Source organism: Haemaphysalis longicornis, unplaced genomic scaffold (assembly GCF_048455015.1).
Source record: "Haemaphysalis longicornis isolate Haplotype H1 unplaced genomic scaffold, Haemaphysalis longicornis Haplotype H1 scaffold_56, whole genome shotgun sequence".
Taxonomy (NCBI): Eukaryota; Metazoa; Arthropoda; class Arachnida; order Ixodida; family Ixodidae; genus Haemaphysalis; species Haemaphysalis longicornis.
In genome coordinates, this window is record NW_027526397.1 from 621,675 (window position 1) to 643,447 (window position 21,773).

General features: G+C 50.3%; 1 protein-coding gene across 2 annotated transcripts in view; it reads right to left on the reverse strand.

Annotated features, from left to right (window-relative positions):
* LOC144140917 (uncharacterized) overlaps positions 1-21,773 on the reverse strand; it is an 80,954-nt gene that overhangs the window by 8,078 nt on the left and 51,103 nt on the right. For both annotated transcript variants that reach the window (XM_077672414.1, XM_077672415.1), the window contains exons 9-10: positions 13,688-13,894; positions 10,096-10,373 (exon numbers count right to left, since the gene is read on the reverse strand). In XM_077672414.1, coding sequence (XP_077528540.1) covers positions 10,096-10,373; positions 13,688-13,894 — 485 coding nt within the window. The remainder of the gene's footprint in view (positions 1-10,095; positions 10,374-13,687; positions 13,895-21,773) is intronic.

The window sequence follows — 21,773 nt, forward strand, 5'->3', positions numbered from 1 at the left end:
ACTATAGGGTGCCTTTTTTTTGTTTTGTTTTTTTTTTTTTTGGGGGGGGGGGGGTGTCCACGTTAGAGGAGGGCAAGGGGTGCACGCTGCGTCAGATGGCCGATTTCATCCTTTCTTTTTTCTTTTGCTACCCTAAAACGATGCCTCAGCTGCGCCGGTCGATCAGCAGACCCGCCGAAAAACCGCACTATAAACGGTATTGTGCTTCGGCCAACCGCATCTTAAGCGGTATGCTTATGCATTGAGTTCTATGGGAGGCAAACCGGTGGTCGCAAAAACCCGCGTTATATCCGGTCCCGCACTATAAGCGGTTACGTTATAAATGGTCTACACTGTATTAGGACTGCTGTTTATTGTTCACCCTCCATCAACCATCTCGCAAGCAGGAGTAAGAGAGGTGGAAAGCCGATACACCCAGCAAAGCATTCAGCGACCTTTGTACGGCAAAGAGTCATCATCAGAGCTCACTGAAAGTGGAAGCTCCACCTCCTCATTGCTCACAAGCCTCGATCCGCGTTTCATGAACCTATCTATCTATCCAAGTCACCCTCGACTTCGAACAACCAACCTATCGCTCATGTAACCAAATCCGTCAGACAAGATTTCCCCATGCTCTTCTGTCCATATATAACCAACTCCAAAGAATGAAGGAACACGACGTCATCCGACGTTCACCCACTGTTTATACCAAGAATCACCTGAGTCACCCCCCATTTTACACTCCCTAAAGAGGATCTGGATGCTCTCAGGCAATCAAGGACGCTCTTAGCTTCCCTTGTTCTCATCCACAAAGCATTAGACTCGATAACGCCATTGCCAAGCTGACGTCCGCATTTAAATTTCCTGTCAGTACAACAGACATGTCATCAAAAGGACATTAAACCTATTGCTGCGCCTACTCCCAACCCGTGCACGAATAAACCCGAAGCCAGTTATGTGCCTGTGGTTAGCAGTGAAAGACACTGTCGAAAATGTTGCTCTGAAAGCTCCCTACGCTGAACAAGTAATATTGGATCACTGTGTTACAAGCGGGAAAGTTGCTCTTCATCCGGGAGGGATTCGCAGTTACTCGGCGAGCTGGAACCTGTGGCGGCAACTGCTTTGTGTAGTTCTCATGCCCATTCATATTTCTGTTCGGGCCAACTTTTCTTCAATTCCCGGTTTTCCTCCTACAAGTGAACAACATGCGTCCGGTCCATAGAGAGTTAAAACTTGGAAGGCCTTAAGCTTAATTCTAGCAGACAAACATGCTCCCAAAGATGTTAGAAGTTTTTCTATCAGGCGACCTCTGGCATCCGTGCGAGAGAGCCCCAGAGCACATTATGTGTGTTGAGGCTGCCTGAAAGGATAAATGGTGAGGGTAGCTGATCTATAAGGCCCTCGAAATCCGAGCTCGAGGGCTGGAAATCAGGAGGGATGTAAACAGAGCATAGTGTTATTAGCCTATTGAAAATGGCAACAGTCTCAAGGACGGTCTGTAATTAGATAGTGTGACACGCCAAGGACTTTCGGGCAATGATGGCCCCACCCCCGGAAGATGTACCACCACCATCTCTGTCTTTTATAAATACCATGTAACTATTCAAGAAATTTGTATGTTTGGAATTTAAATGGGTTTCTTGATGATTGTAGGGTTTAACGCGCCGACGCAATGCAGGCGATGAGGCGTGCCGCAGTGGAGGGCTCCGGATTAATTTTGACCACCTGGGGATCTTTAACGTGCGCCGAAATCTCGTACACACGGGCGTTTTTGCTTTTCGCTTCCATCAGAAAAGCGGCCGCCGCGGCTGGGAATCGAACCCGCGACCTCATGCTCAGCAGCGCAATGCCTTAGCCACTAAATGGGTTTCTTGTAGACACATGGTACTTGGCAGATTGGAGTGCAGTATATCGTACAGATCGTTCAAAGTTTTTAAGAAGACCTCTACAGTTCCATTAGGTTATGTTTTCTCTTCCCATGAGAGCTACTTGAGTGTATATGTTTATGTGATGTCTTTCGTGGCTGTGAGTCTAGTCTTTTTTAGCTCATTGGAAGGCTTTCGTTTCGGGACACGTTCTTTGCGCTGCGTTGCAAGCAGAAACTGTCCGACGTCCATTTCGTCGTCGCATGTGCTCAGAGTGCCTGAGTGATCAAGCTCCTTGAACCACGCACCCTTTTGGGCGCGGTTTGCCTGGCCCGCAACCACCAAGGTCTTCAGGAACGCCTCGGATGGCACAGGCAGTGCGGCGGGGGTGGGAGCTGCCCCTGGTTCCTCCGTCTCCATCTCCTCCGTGCCCTCGCGTGTGGTTTGGGACGGTGGAGCGGAAGTGATGGATGCAGCAGAAATGGTTGTCTCCATAACCGCTGCTGGCTCAGCGAGAGGTGTGGGGACGGGATGGGCCACCAGAGGCAGGCCAAGGGGGGTGGGGGCGGAACAAAGTCTGACTCACAGTACTGTGTCGCCGCTGAAGCCAGACGCCGCTCCACCCCCCCCCCCCAGCGAGCTGCGTCGGCGTACCTATCCAGAGGGAAAGAGGCGAACCTCTTCCGTGCCTCTTGGAAGGTGATGTTCTTCGGGACCTTAACATTGATTACCTTTTTTTTTCAAATTGAATCTTTCGCACTTTCGAGAGTATGCAGCATGTGGTCCCTGGCAGTTTTCACAGGTGAGATTTTGTGAAGGGCAGTTGTCTGAGGGATGATCACGTTGTGCACATTTTGCGCACGTTAGCCGACCACGGCAGGAGTTAGTGCCATGCCCAACCCTCTGGCATTTAAAACAGCGGTGCGGGTTGGGGATGTACAGTCTGACGGATGTATGGTGGATGGGCTCCCTGTCTGTTTACTAGGCAGGGAGCTCTGGGACCTCTTCAGCTATCGGGGTAAGGCTGACGAAGAAAGTACCCCAGTCCCCTGCTTCATTTACATGCCATATGATATCTAAATGTTCTAAATCCAAAGATCAGTGCCCTAAAAGGGGCTGCACCGAAGTAACCTTTCCTCCATTGCCAACCACGAGTTTCCCAAAGCCGGACAACTATCCTAGCCTTTTGATAATAGAATCTGTCGACACATCGAACCCCCTTGCCACGAAGTCTGTCTTTCTCATCTCTAAATATCTTGAGGACATTGTTGGTACATCCTACAAAGCCAAAAAACTTAGAACTGGTGAAGTTCTTGTGGAAGTTAAGAACAAGCAACAAGCGACGAATCTCTTGACTCAAACTCGCATCACAGATCTGGACATCAGGGTCACACCCCACCGCAGCCTCAACAGCTCCCAGGGTGTGCTCTCTTGTGGAAGTTAAGAACAAGCAACAAGCGACAAATCTTTTGACTCAAACTCGCATCACAGATCTGGACATCAGGGTCACACCCCACCGCAGCCTTAACAGCTCCCAGGGTGTGATCTCTGAGCCAGATCTGATGAACAAAACTGAAGCCGATCTGCTGGAAGGCCTTAGAGACCAAGGTGTGAAAGCAGTGAGGCGCATCATGATTCGTCAACAGGGATAAGGAAATTCCAACAAAGCATGTAATATTGTCACAAAGCCAGGGACGACGCAGTTGTTTTGGAAAAGAAACTAGTTTATTGGAGCGAACTTGTGCTCCCCTAACAACTCAAAAGAATACAGAGGCGGCGAAGCAGCGGTCAACAAAGTGACGTGCGTCGGCGAACGTCGCAGAATCGAATACCCCAACGTCTGCTCTGCCGGCTTTTTATCTTTCGGCGCGCGTCGTTCTCGAACCGTCGATTCGCATTGAGAACTTTGTAGATCCAAGAAGATTATTCTGGGCTGTTCACGTTAGATCGGGATGCTCTCCCTATCAGAACAGATAACACATGCGGCACAGAAAGAAAGAATGGAACACGCGCTTCCCTTGGCACAGAGATAACACAGACTGGCACAGCCGGGCGGTGAAAGCAAAACACAAATAAACAAACCCAATGCATGGTTCGCGACATTACCCCCCCCTCTAAGAGTGCATCGACCCGATGCTAACATAAGCGACAGTCCGAACAAATAAAAATAAAAGTTCGTCATCGTCTGTAGAAAGGTTTTAAGCGAACCACGTGGACGACTTCGGGCCGCGTGTGTCGTCGTGATGTGCCGGAGTCACCATCGGGAATCACTTCGTAGGTAAGTTGGCCAACACGTCGTAGAATCTTGTAGGGTCCGAAATATCGTCGCAGAAGTTTCTCACTCAGTCCGCGTCGTCGGATGGGAGTCCAAACCCACACACGATCCCCTGGGTGGTACTCGGCGGCTCGGCGTCGGAGGTTGTAGCAGCCGGCATCCACCAGCTGCTGGTCCCCTATACGAACTCGAGCAAGCTGGCGGGCCTCCTCCGCACGCTGAAGGCATCCTTGGACGTCGGCGTTCACGTCGTCGTCTTCTACATGAGGCAGCATGGCGTCAAGCATTGTAGTCGGCAGTCTTCCGTAGACGAGCTCGAACGGTGTCATCTGCGTGGTTTCTTGGATAGCCGTGTTGTACGCAAACGTGACATACGGGAGCACTTCGTCCCAAGTCTTATGTTCAATGTCGACGTACATGGACAGCATATCCACAATCGTCTTGTTCAAACGTTCCGTTAGTCCGTCCGTTTGGGGGTGGTACGCCGTCGTTCTTCGGTGATCCGTGTTGCTGTAGCGTAAGATTCCTTGCATGAGCTCCGCAGTAAAGGCCGTTCCGCGGTCCGTGATGAGGACTTCAGGGGCTCCATGTCGCAGCACAACTTGTCTTATGAAAATTCCCCGCATTTCCCCAAGGGGAAGAATGTGAAAGTGCGAATGCACGAGTTGAATTTGCACGGTTTGGTAATGTTCGCGAAAGAGAGATCACACACACACACACAACTACAAAGAAAGAAAGATGCATTTATTCACAGACACCTATTTGTGTTGTCGTTGTACTTGATAGCTAGAGCGGATCTCAGCTTTGAAATTTCGTGTCAGTACTCCTTTAAGCAGGTGCATTAGCCCTTCTCACGCCCGATTCTTGGCCAATCCCCCACGTAGGTATGTGCCATGTCAGCGGCCAGGCTACGCGCGCCCATCTCCCCCCGTTGCCAAGGAAGACGAGGAGATTCCTGGCCAATCCCCCACGTGGGTATGTGCCATGTCAGCGGCCAGGCTCGGACATCACCGGTGGACGCAGGTTCAGGGTCGCTTAAGAAGTGCATTGCACTTAAAAAACTTGGCGACTTCTTGTGCAGTCCCCCTCGGAAGAGCGGCGGTCTCTGCGTAGCGTGTCATGTAGTCTGTTGCTACGACAATCCACTTGTTCTCGGATCGTGACGTAGGGAACGGGCCCAGAAGGTCCATTCCAATCTGTTGGAAGGGCATTGATGGGACGGCGATCGGCTGCAGAAGTCCGGCGGGTCTCGTCGGTGGCGTTTTTCGTCGCTGACAGTCACGGCAGCTGCGGACGTAGTGGGTGACATCGGATGTAAGGCGGGGCCAGTAGTACTTCGCCTTGATTTTTCCAATTGTGCGGGCTGTGCCGAGATATCTGGAAGACGGGTCGTCGTGGCACGCTTCCAAAATTTCGTCACGAAGGTCTGCGGGGATGACAAGAAGGTAATTCGTTCTTGTTCCAGGGCTGAAATTCTTCTTCAAGAGGACGGAGTTTCTCAGGCTGAATGCTGGTAAGCTGCATTTGAATGTTCTAGGTACGGTGACGTAGCATCCCTCGAGGTAGTTGATTATAACGCGTAAGTCAGGGTCGGCGCGCTGCTGGGCGGCTAGGTCGCTCTCCGTCACGATTCCGAAGAACGCGCTGTCTTCATCGGAGTCTTGTGCTGGTGGGTCGACGGGGTGCGGGACAGACAGTCGGTGTCGGAGTGTTTCCTGCCGGATTTATAGACGACTGTAACGTCAAACTCCTGCAGGCGCAAGCTCCACCGCCCAAGACGGCCAGAGGGGTCCTTCAAATTGGCGAGCCAACACAGCGCGTGGTGGTCTGTCACAACATTGAATGGTCTTCCATACACGTATGGGCGAAATTTTGAAATCGCCCATATAATTGCCAGGCACTCTTTCTCAGAGGCAGAGTAGTTTTTCTCCTCCTTCGACAGACCACGGCTGGCATAGGCGATTACCTTATCGCACCCGCTTTGTTTTTGGACGAGGACGGCACCCAAGCCTATATCACTGGCGTCTGTGTGTATTTCTGTTTCGGCGTTTTTGGCGAAATGAGCGAGCACGGGCGGGCTTTGGAGGCGTTTTTTCAGCTCGCCGAATGCTTTTTCTTGGTCGTTGTCCCAGCTGAACGGGGTGCTATCTTTCGTCAAGCGCGTGAGTGGCTCTGCAATGCGTGCGAAGTTTGCGACAAAGCGAAGCGCCGGTAGTATGCGCACAATCCGAGAAATCTCCGCACGCTCTTCTTGTCTTTCGGCCTTGGGAAGTTCGCAACGGCTGAAGTTTTTGCTGGGTCAGGTAGGACTCCCGTGGCGTTGACGACGTGGCCCAAGAACTTGAGTTCCTCGTACGCGAAATGGCACTTTTCAGGCTTCAGCGTTAGCCCCGACGTACGAATGGCCTCGAGTACAGACTCCAACCTTGCGAGGTGTTCGTCGAAAGTCCGGGCGAATACGACAACGTCGTTGAGGTATACGAGGCAGGTGTGCCACTTCAGGCCAGCTAGCACCGTGTCCATGACTCGTTGAAACGTTGCTGACGCCGTGCACAGCCCGAAAGGCATCACCTTGAACTCGTATAGGCCATCCGGGGTTATAAATGCAGTCTTCTCTCGGTCTCTCTCGTCCACTTCAATTTGCCAGTAGCCGGTCTTCAGATCCATCGATGAGAAGTACTTCGCATGGCAGAGGTGGTCTAGGGCGTCGTCGATTCATGGCAGGGGGTACACGTCCTTTTTGGTGATTTTGTTCAGTCGCCGGTAGTCAACGCAGAACCTTAATGTGCCGTCTTTTTTCTTCACGAGTACGACCGGCGCAGCCCACGGACTTTTCGACGGCTGTATAATGTCGTTGCTGAGCATGTCGTCGACTTGAGTCCGGATGGCTTCCCGCTCGTGTGAAGAGACGCGGTACGGTGACTGTCGGGTAGGTCGGGCTCCATCTTCGGTTATAATTCGGTGCTTCGCTAGAGGTGTCTGACGTAATTTTGAGTTTGCCGAAAAACACTCGCTGTAGCGACGGAGCAAATCCGGTAATCTGTCCCGATTTTCTTGCGGCAGCACCGGGTTCACGTCGAAAGGTTGCGGCGGCTTGGAAGCATCTGCACGTGCGCATTCAAAGTTAGCGACTGCGATCACTTGACTTGCTTCTTGCGTTTCTTCTAGGAACACAATTGCAGCGCCCTTGTTTAGATGCTGGTACTCCTCGGTGAAATTGGTGACCAAAACATCAGATTTGCATTGCTTAAAGCGCGCAATGCCTCTTGCGACGGAGACACCACGGTTGAGAAGCAACCTTTGGTCACCCTCTGCGATAGCATCGATGTTAGGAGCAGCATCCTCACAGTAAACGGCGATCATCAAGCTTGCGTGGGGTGGCAGGGTGACGTGATCGTCGGCGATCCTTACAGCAGCACGGTGATCGGGGTTCAGTGGCGGCGTCGAAGAGTGATCAGAGGAAAAAGTTATCGACTTGGTCTGGAGATCAATTATTGCGCCGTTGTCTGTCAAAAAGTCCATTCCAAGTATTACGTCGCGGGAGCAGTTAGGTAAAATTACGAACACAGCAGGGTACGCGATGCCGTCTATGGTGACGCGGGATGTGCACGTTCCACTTGGCGTTACGAGATGGCCTCCTGCTGTGCGTATATGCGGACCGTCCCATTTTGTCGTAACTTTCTTCAGCTTAGACGCGAATGACCCACTTATCACTGAGTAGTCGGCTCCCGTGTCGATGAGGGCGACTACGTCAAAGCCGTCGATGGACAACTGGACGTCGGACGCTGCCTTCCTCGAGTTCCGGGTGCGTCGGGGCATCGCATCTCGGCTTGTGCGTGTTGACGGTCGGATACTGTGCGTCGTCGTTGTCATCGTCTCAGCGGCAGGTTTGGTCATTTCAAGTACGTGTCGCGCCGTGTGGTTGTCGTCGTGTTCAGGAGTCACGTCAGGGTTAGGTCGAGTCGTCAGGATGAGGGCATGTCGTAAGTCACAGTCTTCGGCGAATCGTTGCGTCGTTGGAGGGTTTTCGGTTTTCCGCCGTTGTGCAACTTCACCTCCAGAAGTTGCCGCCTTTAGTTTCCCCAGCGTGGGCTGGGGGACCTTCCACGTGCGAAGTGAGCAATGCTACGGCGGTCCGGCGACTGGTACCGGTAGGGCGACGCCGAATGGTTGAAACGGGCTGGTCCACGGCTGGTGTTGGACAGGTATTCTTTAATGTCAGATGGGTGCTGGCCGGGTTGGGCGCGTGGTGCGTCGACGGAGAAACCACGAAGTCCGAGTCTTTTGTATGGGCAGCGACGATAGACGTGGTCGGCCTCTCCGCAGTGGTAGCACAGAGGACGATTACATACGTCAGTCTTCCTCGGCGTCTGGTTTCGTACTACAGGGGGTCGGGCGAGCGACAGTGGGCGGCGGTAGGGCGGGGCCTCTTGACGACGTGTTGGAACAGGGCGGTGTCGACGAACAGCCGCGGAGTAAATCATAGCCTCTGGCTCGCGGGGTGCTTCGGACGGCATAGAAGTTCCCAAAGCCTGCTGTACTTCTTCCCGGATTACGTCAGTCAGGGAAGCGACTTGAGGGTGTGGCGTAGTCGTCGGGAAAAGTTTCCGCAGCTCCTCCCTCATCACTGCACGGATGGTGTCGCGTAGTGAGTCGGATTTAATAGCGCCGGCACCAACAGTCTCTGAAACCACCGAATTAATTGGGCGGTCGTACTGCCTCGTTCGGATTTCGAGCGTCTTCTCCATCGCGGCGGCCTCAGACGTGAATTCGAACACAGTCTTGGGGGGGTTGCGAACAAGGCACGCGAAGAGCTCTTGCTTCACACCTCGCATCAGAAACCGCAGTTTCTTTTCTTCCGTCATTTCTGGGTCCGCACGGCGAAAAAGTTCCTTCATCTCCTCGACGAAGATCATGACCCCTTCGTTGGGGTGCTGCGTTCGAGTTTCCAGCAAAAGCGCTGCGCGTTCTTTTCTGACCACGGTAGTAAAGGTCTTCAGGAACTCACTTTTGAACTGAGCCCAGTTTGTCAAGGAGCTCTCGTGGTTCTCGAACCAAGTGCGAGCCGAATCTTCCAAGTAGAAGAAAACATGCCGGAACGTTTCTGCGTCGTCCCATCGAGGTAATGCCGCGAACCATGCATTGGGTTTGTTTATTTGTGTTTTGCTTTTACCGCCCGGCTGCGCCGGTCTGTGTTATCTCTGTGCCAAGGGAAGCGCGTGTTCCATTCTTCTGGGTCTTCTGCGGGGGCTCCTCGGAATGATGGCGGATCCCTTTGGCTGCTGCAGAACGACGGGACGATCGGCTTGGTTGACCATGGTGCTGGTTGTGACGTCTTTCTTCTTCGCTTTCTCCAGTAGCAGACCGAACTCGGGTGGTAAATCTTGCCGGCGGAGGCTGGCTCTTGTTGGACTGGCTTGGCGGCTTTCAGAGGTTGTAGTGCACATGAAGGGTGCTACCCAGCACCTCTACCAGATGACACGAAGCCAGGGACGACGCAGTTGTTTTGGAACAGAAACAAGTTTATTGGAGCGAACTTGTGCTCCCCTAACAACTCAAAAGAATACAGAGGCGGCGAAGCAGCGGTCAACAAAGTGACGTGCGCCGGCGAACGTCGCAGAATCGAATACCCCGACGTCTGCTCTGCCGGCTTTTTATCTTTTGGCGCGCGTGGTTCTCGAACCGTCGATTCACATCGAGAACATTGTAGATCCAAGAAGATTATTCTGGGCTGTTCACGTTAGATCGGGATGCTCTCCCTATCAGAACAGATAACACATGCGGCACAGAAAGAAAGAATGGAACACGCGCTTCCCTTGGCACAGAGATAACACAGACCGGCGCAACCGGACGGTAAAAGCAAAACACAAATAAACAAATCCAATGCATGGTTCGCGGCAATATTGACTTTCAACCGTTCCGCTTTTCTGGAATCAGTAAATGCAGGCTTCATTCATTGCCTCAAGCGGGACTCACCTTATGCAGGCGGTATGCCTGGTGCTTGAGCAGTGCGCCGTCCGACTCGAGCACGAGCATCTTGACCCTTTTTTTCCCCCCCTGGGAAGCCTCGTTGAAGCGGGGGCAGGGAAGATGCGCCATGGCCAGCGCCCAGTCGTGGGTCACGTGGGCGGGGCCCGTGGCCGCCTCGTCGTACTCCACCCGCATGCCCAGCTCCGACTGCAGCAGCGCACACAGCTGGCCCACGGCCGCCACGTGGGCCGCGCTGTCGCGCGAGTACACCACGCGCACCTCCACTGCGGGCAACGGGGAGGGAGAAGGGGGCACTCGAGGTTGGGAACACCCCCGAAGGGGACAAACCTTCCACTCCAACCTCCCCACTTGCCCTCACTCTTACAGCTCTTAACTTCACAGCTGCCACAGCTGCCAAACGCTGCGGCATTCGCACCTCCATTCACACTTCCAAAATGCACAGAACAACTTATTCGGGTGAGAAAATGTACCAAAACAGAGACATAGGCAAGAAAGAGATATTGAAACAGCAATTTGATTGTTAAAGATTAAAGCTGTTCCACTGAATGTGAAAGCTGACGGAAGTGCACAGAAAGTGATTAACCATAATGGCCTGTAGCACTATTATCCGCTCACTGCTACCATCCAAAGCAATTCAAATTTCCCACCTCCGTGCTTGCGCAGCCCCTAACTAAAACAGCGCCAGCAGGAGTTCTGTTCTTTTTGTGCTTGCTTTTCCTCTCACACGTGCCGGCGTTGCACTGCCGCTTTTTTTCGCTTGCCATCGTAAAAACCAACCCAACAAGCGGTCCTAACTAAATGAACGTGGGTGCTGCCAGTTAATTATGCATATCTGGCGTCAAATGTACCTGTAGTCTTTTTTTTTTTTTTTTTTTTGCACTAAAGAACAGGGAGGTGTATGACAAGTGCCAGCAATTCACGAGTTTCGAACAGTTATAACCATTTAAACTGCTTGGTTTTCGAAGCGTCTACGGGATGCCCTACGACGGAACGCCAGGCTCTACTTGGGTCCGCTATCCTGCGGCACCACTCGATGCCGGCAGTCGTTTGACATCGACCGCAACAGCGAGCTACGTTGACAAGGCGAGCCCCTAAAGTGCTCTGCACTGAAAAATGGCTCTGCAACATACATTGCTAGTCAGCACACTAATAGGGCGCTGTGCTGTCTGCTCGACGGCTTGTGCATCCCAAAAAGGAAATGGCCAAGGGACTCAAAGAGCAGAGCAGCCTCGTTTCTTGAGAGCATAACTTCAAGGCACACGTGTGCGAATAATCAAAACTTTGAATACTTGGCATGTACCACTTGCTACCCCATTCAATTCACAGTGCAGTGTTACCATTCAAACTGTTCAAACTTTGAGAATACTTGGAATCAATGAAGAGGGCAGTAAAAGTCGGCTCTGCCACGTCACTTCTAAGCTTAGAAGCTTTGAAGGTTCACTGAACGGTACACTCCTTTGGGTTGGTTTTCACGCTTGACACCAAAGATGCGCCAGAAAGCATGACATGGGTAAGCCCTGCGTAAAATACGGTGCGAGTAACAGGACAAGACGAGGAGCCAACAACACGATCATAAGTGCCCGGTGTCCAATTGCCTCATGCTTGTTTCAGAGAATATATTTTGAATGTGTTTTAGGATGGCTTTTCTCATTTTCAACATGGGGCAATTTCATGTATCCCTGTTCGCTGAAACAACTGTCCTTTGTGTTTATGAACTTGGAAATACTTCAAAAATTGTGCATTCAACACATTGCATTCAGTGTATTCAATTCCACACATCCTGTGCCATTTCTCCCAATAATATACATTACAATTGCAATCCTCTCTTTCTGTTCCAGCATTACCAGTCCTGCATAAGCTCAAAAAGCCCCAACAGAATCTGCACACGAATAAAACGAACAAAACACTTGCAACTACACACCAGGGGTGGAACAGCTGAATCAGATTTGGGAGCAATTTTTGGAGCAGCGAAACCTCGAATTTGTAGCAGAACAACAACACTGATTATGTCACCTTAGGATAGGAGCCTTTTTAAAAATAAAATTTTTGGCAACTCCAGGGAGAAAAGTGCACTTTTTATCGAGTTTGAACGTACATAACACTGAAACAGCACTTCAATAAAGCTTTTGCTACTGCACTACCTTTTCACGAACCATTTTTAAATTCTTAGGCTCTATGCATAGATAGCGTGCAGCGCCGCTGGAAATATCGAATTGAAAAATTAAGCAATGGTAAGGCATTTTTATTATCATGTGAATGCCGAAATTATTATTTTTGTAATCCCAGACTCGGCTTTACACACAAGTGTAGAGTCACGGCAAAAGTTGTGCAAAGCAAGGTCGTCCCACCCCACCAGCCCTCTCATTTCAATTCCCAAGGTGCAGGTGCACTACGATCGTAATTTGAGTAACGTTGGTATGTTTAGCCACCTCCCTTTTGGCATTAAATTTCACTTCAGACAGGTGAGCCATTATTGCTAGCGTGCAATAATAGTCTGTCCCACTATCACACACTGCTTGAACATTTTCGGCAATGTAGCCCGCGCCACCTCCACTTCTGCAGTATCGATCATCCCATTCCCGTCGCTCACAAGCTTGCTGTCAAAGGCAGCAATAACAGCGTTTTATAACACAGCAATGAGTCCGAAATTTCACTTCAAGCACGCACCACGCCTCATATTCAACGCCGAAGTATGGCGAATTCAAGGGCACAACGATGTTCTTCATTAACTCCCATCTTTCAAGTCGCGCAACTTCCCGCAGCAGATCAAGCGACTACATGTAAACCCAGCCACCCCCATAACCAAAACCACGGTACAAATCGGCGAAGAGCACTCTGCCAGAACCACGAGCAACTGCTTCGCCCGGCAGCCATGTTTTCCAATCTTCACCACACCAAGATAGCGGCGCCCAGTAATGTTGTTCCGGAGAAACGGTGCTTCGAAAATTGCCGTTTTTTCATCAGTTTGCACAACTAATTTGTCACCTCAGTACACATAAGTATTTTTTCTACAAGACTTTGCAATGGTTTTCGATGAGAAAGCTTTAAAAACTCGCAGAATGTAACATGTGCAACCCGACATTGTGACTTTCGAAAAAACTGTAGAGGACAATTTTATGCGCGTTTTTTTTATTGTATGACCAATTAACTAAACCTTTACAAACAGCATCACCTTGGAGGTGCTGGAAAATTATGCCGTCAGTAAGCACTTTTCCCCACTAAAACTGACGGGAGCATTAAAATCCTTTGCTCTTTGAGTATTTTGGAGCAGTTTGGCGCAATTTTTGCAATTTTCAAGCTTTTGGGGCAGCCTGGCGCAAGAAAACAAATTTGTATCAAAACTGCGCAATATGCACAGCTGTCTCACCCCTGACACACCCTTACTCCGGCACATGTGGCCTGTATTGGCGGCAGGCCCAAATGGTTCGCATGCTGCCTTCTCCCGCACGTTTTCACTACCGACATAGGTTAGCCATGTCTAATGCACCCCGCTCCCTGTTCTACATGAGGGCAGTTGACCATCCCCGCCTGTGGCCAAGTCTGCTCCCCCCCTGTGCAAGCAAGGCGGTCCACTGACCTGGTGGCTGTCGGGGTGGAACGGTGCCTGGGGGGACTGGCACAGTGGCCTTCTTGGAGCGCGCAGCCAGCCAGGCCCGGTGCCGAGCCCACCAGACGGCCCCGGCCATCACCAGGGCTGAGGCCACCAGCAGGGGCACCAGCAGCAGCCACAGCAGCCGGCCCTCGGGGGCTCCCCCTCCGGATGGGCGGCCAGTCTGCTGCGGGACTGCGGGGAAAGAGGAGGGGTGGGGGCTTTGTACAAGCTTAGGCACCGCACCAACAGGCACCCGGGCTGAAACTGAAGATCAACAGAACAGGATACAGGATACAGCGTGACCAACTTCAAAGTTTCCCGCCTTTCAACAGCGAAGCTGTTTAGCAAATGCCGAGCGTGGGCACGCGAGAGCAGGCCTTGTGGCGACTGCCCGGCAGTTAAAAAACCCAAGAAAATGGACGACTGCCCAGCATCCCTGGCGCACGCTTGTCAAGCCCAGCATACTCACTAGGGGAGATGGCCAAGATTGCCACCCCCCCTCTCCCCAAAAAAGAGAAAAACTCAAGCATTCGATGTAATCGCGGCAACACTTGCTCGGAACGAGAACGACACGTCATAGTGTCCGCCCCTCCAAGGCAACATCCAATAATTATCACTTCCAAGAAAATGAAGAGAGCTCACACTTATGGCAACAATGCAAAGGGCATTGCGGCAGCGAAGGAGAAGCAAATCGGTTGCAATCGTGGACTTAAACCGTCGTAATGGTTGGGAATGAAGGTTGCGTACTGCTTTGCTACCTTCCAAGTATTGCGGGTTAGTGTGAGCTTCTTTCATTTTTTTTACTTTGTACAGGATCAACAGCATGACAAGGTCTCTCAACTTCACAGCTTGGGTAATGCTGTCCGCCCATAATTCCATTAACCTTGAAGGAAAACCATGCACACGTGTGAGAATTAAAAAGTAGAGACATTTCGTACTTATAAATCCACGGACAGTCACCGCATCATCGATATTTGACCCATCTAGTGATCAGTGGTTCTGCCCAACCAAATTTCTGCCCAACCAAGATGATTGATTGTAGGGTTTAACGCGCTGACGCAACGCAGGCGATGAGGCGCGCCGTAGTGGAGGGCTCCGGATTAATTTTGACCACCTGGGGATCTTTAACGTGCGCCGAAATCTCGTACACATGGGCGTTTTTGCTTTTCGCCTCCAGCAGAAAAGCGGCCGCCGCGGTCGGGAATCGAACCCGCGACCTCGTGCGCCCAACCAAAATGAGGGTAACCTGACTGGAGCAAGAGGGCAGCCACAAGGTTCCAACGTTGCAACCAGCGAGCAGAACCCCACCGTACTTTTAACAAATTGACAACATTATCATTGAAACCGCTCACCAACTACAGTCGAACACGGATACAGTGTAGACCATTTATAACGTAACCGCTTATAGTGCGGGACCGGATATAACGCGGGTTTTTGCGACCCCCGGTTTGCCTCCCATAGAACCCAATGCATAAGCATACCGCTTAAGATGCGGTTGGCCGAAGCACAATACCGTTTATAGTGCGGTTTTTCGGCGGGTCTGCTGATCGACCGCTGCAGCTGAGGCATCGTTTTAGGGTTGCAAAAGTAAAAAGAAAGGATGAAATCGGCCATCTGACGCAGCGTGCACCCCTTGCCCTCCTCTAACGTAGACACCCAAAGAAAAAAAATAGGCACCCTTTAGTTCGTGCGTACCTGATAACCACAACTGACCTTGCTTGATGCATCTCGGAAGATAGCGACAGTCTACCCATCCGCGCGCGGAAAGTTCATTTTATTAATCGTGAACCGCATGGCCCGTTTTCGCGCACGAATCGTGCACATCAGCGTTGCGCGTGAGTTTTTGTTTGTTTTGTTTTTTCGTGCTCGTGTCGACGATTCCGCGCTCGCGGTGGCTTCTTCGCGTGGCAGTGGGAGGAGCCTGACGACTTGCACCAATGGGGAGACGCGTACCTAATGGCGGGAGATTCGAAGCGCTCCGAGCCGGCTAGCCGCGCCAGAGATGTTTAGGCTTACCACCGCGGTATTTTTTGATGGGCGCTTTCACAAGCAGCGTGGATGGCAGTTTATATTCCACTTTTCGCCCACATTATTAGCTCCTTTCTTGCATGAGCATCTTCGCTTGCGCCCCGTGCGGCATTTCAGCGAGCGGTTAGAAGCGGTCACTGGAACTTACTGGAACTGCCTGCACCGCTTCACGGCCAGTGCCGACGCCATGTTGCCGCCTTTTACCGCGCCGCCCACACCACGCCAGTTGTATCCGCGCTGGCGTGCACTGCACGTTTTCGCGATACCAAATCTACCACGCGGTTCACGCTTTAGAACGTTGTTGCTGATAAGCCACCGCTCTTTCCCTTTCCGAACATTCGAGCCGCGCGAAGCCGAAGATTTCCGTTGCGATGATAAGCAGCCGCCTTCGGCATCGTGAACACAAGGTGGGGTAAAAAAAAAAAAAAAAAAAATCCTGCTGGCGTTCTTATCACGTCTTGCGGCATCTGTTCATAGACGCTAAAAACGCAGCCATGGTCTCAAAACAAACACAACAGAAGTTAAAGCCGCGCTCGCCCTTTGTGAGACTGCGCTTTTGCCCTGCAGCAGCGGCTGATGTTAAAAATAACGCGAAATATAGACCGTGCCTTCGTTTTTAAGTGCTGTGCGTTTGAGTGATGATAAATATAGGTTGACTTGAGAGATAGGTGGCGATTTGGTGGAATTCGCGCGTGTTTTGGTTATAGTGCGGTACCGCTTATAGTGCGGATTTTTGTGGCTCCCGCGACATACGTTATAAGCGGTCTACACTGTATATCGAACTCCAAGGGGATCGCGAAATAGTTCGATATATGAAAAATTCGATATAAAAATATAGGCTCTGAGACCTCACCTACGGCAGACGATCACTTATCGATCGTCGCATTCAAGAATGACAACTAATTCCACACTCACGACGCAACAGGACGCTTTATTTCCGTGAAAAAAAAAATCGCTGATCTTGGCCTGCTTCTTCGTCCTGGAAATGTAATTAAAGATGCTGGTCTCGATCTTCTCGAGGCTGCACAACTAGAAAATTCCAGCAGTACGCTGCGCCTTCGCACACCATGCACCACACGCACGCAAAAGAAGAACAGCGCGCACGTACCACAATAATTTTGAGGGTAACAATTCCAAGGCTCTCTGAACGGACTCCAACAAAGCGCTCGCGATGGTCATCTCCGAGAGAAACAGTGATCTCCGAAAGGTGCGGGACAACTTGCCAAACAGCAGCAACAGCAGCAAAATGCAAAAGAAGGAGGATGCCGTCAGCGCCTTCGTTCCCTCTTCCCTTTCCCGAGACGATATCGGGGGAAGACAGACCCAGAGAGAGAGAGAAAAAAAAATTCTTTTTCGGCAATCCGGGAACGTACGCAGCCGAAAAAAAAAAAAAAGGACGTGCGCAGTCGGGGCATCCCTACCTCGCACTGTCACATTTTCTGAGCGTTCGGGCTTGTGTGCCTAGAGAGATTTAGCATACCGGGCTCCGTCCGCTAACGCTACGGCGGCCGGTACCGGGGCCCGACTGGGAAAGCGCAAATTCGTTCCGGTAGGGGGGATTAGTTCCGCGAGCCAGTCTTCTCCATGCCCGCGCATTCCTCCACATCCTCCTCAACCTCAATCGGCGGTGCAGTGACCGCCGAAGAGCACCTTCCAGCTCGCACGGCGTTCGATATACCCAATCTCGGGAAAAATACGGTTCGATATAAACGTACGAATTCCTATACTTTTACACAGAATTTTCAAGGGGATAATTTATGAGTTCGATATAGACAATAATTCGATATACCCGTGTTCGATATATCCGTGTTCGACTGTATTTTTCTATGCCACCATTCAGGACAATTTGGTGCAGCTGCGAGAACGATACGGAATTACTGGAAATTGTCAAGTGGTAAGAAAAGGGAGGGGTTAATCTGCAAGACGTTTGCAGCAAAGCCAATGAGCAATCCCCTCAACCAAGAAACCGAGTAACTAAATGTGAGCCATTCAGCGTCATTGGAGTTGACTTTACAGGACTTTCCAGTTGACTTTACAGGAGATAGCGCAAAGGAACACTACACTGTCATCTTTGCCCGCGCTGTCAAGTGAGCATTACGCCTCAAGCTTGTTTGCAGTAATACTGCGCCAGACTTCCTGGATGCATTTCATTGTTTTATCGCAACAAGGAGAATTTGCAAGACAGTACGTACGGACAATAGCCTCAGTTTTAAAAGAGCTTCGAAAGACAACAACAAAAAAAAAAAAACATTTGGAACACTATAAAAGACGAGAAAGTGCTCGAATATATTAGAGAAAATTGAAGTTCCTAGAATATTTCTGAGAAAACCAAATACACTACAAATTCAACTCCGAACAAGCCACCTGGTGGGTTAACACAGGGAAAGATTTTCAAGAACTGCGGAATCACTGAGAAAGGTTCTGAAAGCCAACTGTTTTTGCCATGCTAAATATTACACTCTACTTATAGAAGTTGAAGCCATTGTGAACTGTCCGCCGTTCACTGCCCTGGCAGCAATGTTAGAGGCACAACCCCTAGATCCGCCCATTTCTTAAATGGCTGAAGACCCGCCGCGGTGACTCAGTGGCTAAGGCGTTGCGCTGCTGAGCACGAGGTTGCGGGTTCGGTTCCCGGCCGCGGCGGCCGCTTTTCTGATGGAGGCGAAAAGCAAAAACGCCCGTGTGTATGAGATTTCGGCGCATGTTAAAGATCCCCGGGTGGTCAAAATTAATCCAGAGCCCTCCACAACAACGCGCCTCATCGCCTGCGTTGCGGCGGCGCGTTAAACCCTACAACCAATCAAATCAAATGGCTGAAGACTAATGTGTGCCCCTAAGGGGAGAATTTAAGAGATTTGGAACAAATCATCCAAGTAGGAATTTCAGGCACGATGGTGACGACGACAGGAATGACTAGATGCCTTTGAGCTCTATCCAGAATACATCCTGCCATGACTGGCTTCATTTTTTCTTTACGCAAACAGGAGAGGCATTTGTTTTTACCTGAACTGGCTGCACTGGTGCAAGCAGTGCAGCATAAGTTCATTTTTTTTTTTTTTACTAATTGATATTCCCAGTAGCACTTCGCACTGGCCTGCACGACACTGCACTAATCTGCACCAGTTAAGGTAAAAAAAAATGCCCCTAGTCTGTAAAGTACACCACCGATCCCTGCTCTTGTAGGAAGGAGACATGCTTGGTAAGGTCTTTACAGGGTAGAAAGACGCGGGTGGTATGCCTGGAAGGGTTCTATGCGGAGACGAGGAAACGTGGCCCAAGGAGGGTAGTTTTCGCGATTGGGGGAAGCAACGCGGTAGGGCAGGTGATCTTCTACAGGAGTGTACGCCCCTGGTAAGATGTTCAGAAGGCGCTGAAGATGGGCCTGTTTATGCATGTGAGTATGTTCCTCGATAGTGTTACCTATATATGCTGGTCTCGATAAAATGGGTAGCGGGTGTGTAGTGGGGCACACCAAGGGCTATGCAGTAAAGCTTACAGATAGCTGTTTCTAGTTTGGTTAGTTGGGTGGGCGTGGGATGCAGGTATGGCAGCGTATACAGTGTGCAGGGCATGGTAAAAGCATCTACAATGCAAAGGATGTGTTGCTCGTGCAAGCCACACTGGCGAATTGCAGGAGGTGAGTCACTTGCTCAATTTGTGTAATGAATGCATAACACAATGTGATAACATGAATGCATAACAGATTATCACTACACTTAGAAGGGCAGTGATAAGTAAGACCGATAATTTTAGTGGGTACGTTTCGGGAATTGGGATATTATTGATAGAGATGTTGATCAGGTCATGGTCAGGGGTTCTGCCGTTCTAGCTAACGATAATGAAGGCCGATTTGCAAGGGGAGATGGAGACCTATGGAGCGAACATGATTGTTTATGACCCAGGGTTCGCACAGGTCCTTGAAAACCTTGAAAACCCTTGAATATAGAAGTGTCAATTTCAAGGCCTGGAAAGTCCTGGAATTTTTAAATGGTCCTTGAATACCCTCGATTTTTCCGTAGAGAATCAATGGCCCGGCCTTTTCACAAGAATTTAAAGTGTTTGTCATGGATTTTAGGTGTTATCAAATACAAAGAAACATTGTAACAATCAAGGTTCAGTGTATTGCGTGAAATTACAAGTTTGGTGGATGTTCATTATTACAAGGCAACATTGGGAGCAGGCACTCGTCAATCCAATCCATATCATGATACAATCCAGTGAAAGCGAGCTTGTGATGTCTATCTTGCATCTTCAATCTAGTCGGTGCCTGATACGCTCCATCTACGTTTGCTTTTACGTGCAAATGGTGGACGTGCACATAGTTCACCCTGCCTTGAAGCAACACTTGCTCCAGCTGATACTGTTGCTGACAAAGCAGGAGATGCAGGCAACATTAACTAAGTTTTGAAATCAAACAGCCTGAGAAAAACACAAAGAAAAAAGAAAAACCTGTAAATACCCGCCATGAAATAAAAAAAATAAAGCTGGGGGAGCATTTACGAACCTGTTAGCACCAATCTAAATGTGCACTAATGTGCTTAGGTATTGCGCAATAAAAAACTTTCGCATTGTGTTTGAAAGGTTATAAATAATCCCAGATAAAACATTAGATGGGAACCTTGAAAATGTGTTTTCTGGTCCTTGAAAGTTCTTGAAAACCCTTGAATTTTCGCTTTTGAAGCCTGTACGAACCCTGATGACCATACATGCTTATTGAAGAGCTTCTATGAGTTTGGCTGGGCTACTACGTGGGGACCAGAGTGAAATATCATCGGCATAGATGGAGCACGAGAGGTGGGGACAGGGACAAAGAGGGGGATCAGTTGGCCTAGTGCCAGGTTAAAAAGGGATGGAGAAAGGACTGAGCCCTGTGAGGTGCCAGGGGCTAAATAAAAAGGTGGAACTGATGATCCCGGGACGGTGGGCGGTTTGAGAGAAAGGATCTGATACAGTTGTACATTCAGCTCATGGTCGCATGTAATACTGAGTCAATGCTTTGTGAAGGTTGAGGGTGAGGAGGCTGTGAAGTTGGGAGGAGCTCAGGAATTTGCAAAGCTGTGTTGAAATGTTCTGAGGGAAGCCGGTTTGGGGCAGTGGAAGCACAGTGGTGTTCCATGTGCCCTTTGAGGCAGGTAAGCACTATGCATTCTAGGAGTTTGCCTATTCACGAGGTAAGAGGAATGCGTCCAAGATTGTCTTTAGTGCAGGTTTTTCGTGTTTTGGGATGAAAACAATGTCAGAATGTTTCAAGGACGAGGGGGTCAATCCAGTGTCCCAGACATGGTCGACATGAGTTGGAAGAGACAGTTGAGAGACTGACTTAGGGTTCATCAGGATCCTGCACGTGATTTTGTTCCGGCCAGAGGTAGTGTTGTGGTGCAGAGAATCAAATGCTCGTTGGAGCTCCTGAAAAGTGAAGGCGGTGTCTATGAGGGACGGGGGGAAAGATTGCTCTTAAAGGGGCACTGACACAAAAATTTAGCATCTTGTTTTTTTCGTTGCGATAAGTAGCTAGTGACCTACTTATAACCTGTAGAAACCTCATTTGCTTCAGCGTGCGACGGTTGTTTAATTAGAGGGATTTTAAATGCGGCCAGTCGCAGTTTCGGTTTCAGCGAGTGCCGCGAAACGATGGATTTTGTGGATTTTGTGTGAACAAAGCTGACCACGTGACCGTCGTAGGGATATCACAGAGCAGAGCCGCCGTAGCACTGTCGAATCCGCATCGACGGCAGTTTCTGCGAATGCCCCCACGTACTGATCTCGTGAGGCGCTTAATTAAAAAGCGACCGTGGATGTGACGCAGGCGCTGCGAGTGCAAATGCTACCGCGGCTAAAGACGACGCGCGACGCTCGAGACGGTGGGTGGCAAGACGCGCGCTGGGAGCAGCCGGCCGGTCTGCCTACAGGTCCGCCTACAGATGTGTTCGGCTCAGCACTGCGGAGGATATTCGAGTGCCGCTCTCGTAAGCGGTGCAGATGACAATTTTTAATGCAACCCGCCATCGCATCATTAACTCCTTTCTCATGTAAGCCACTATGG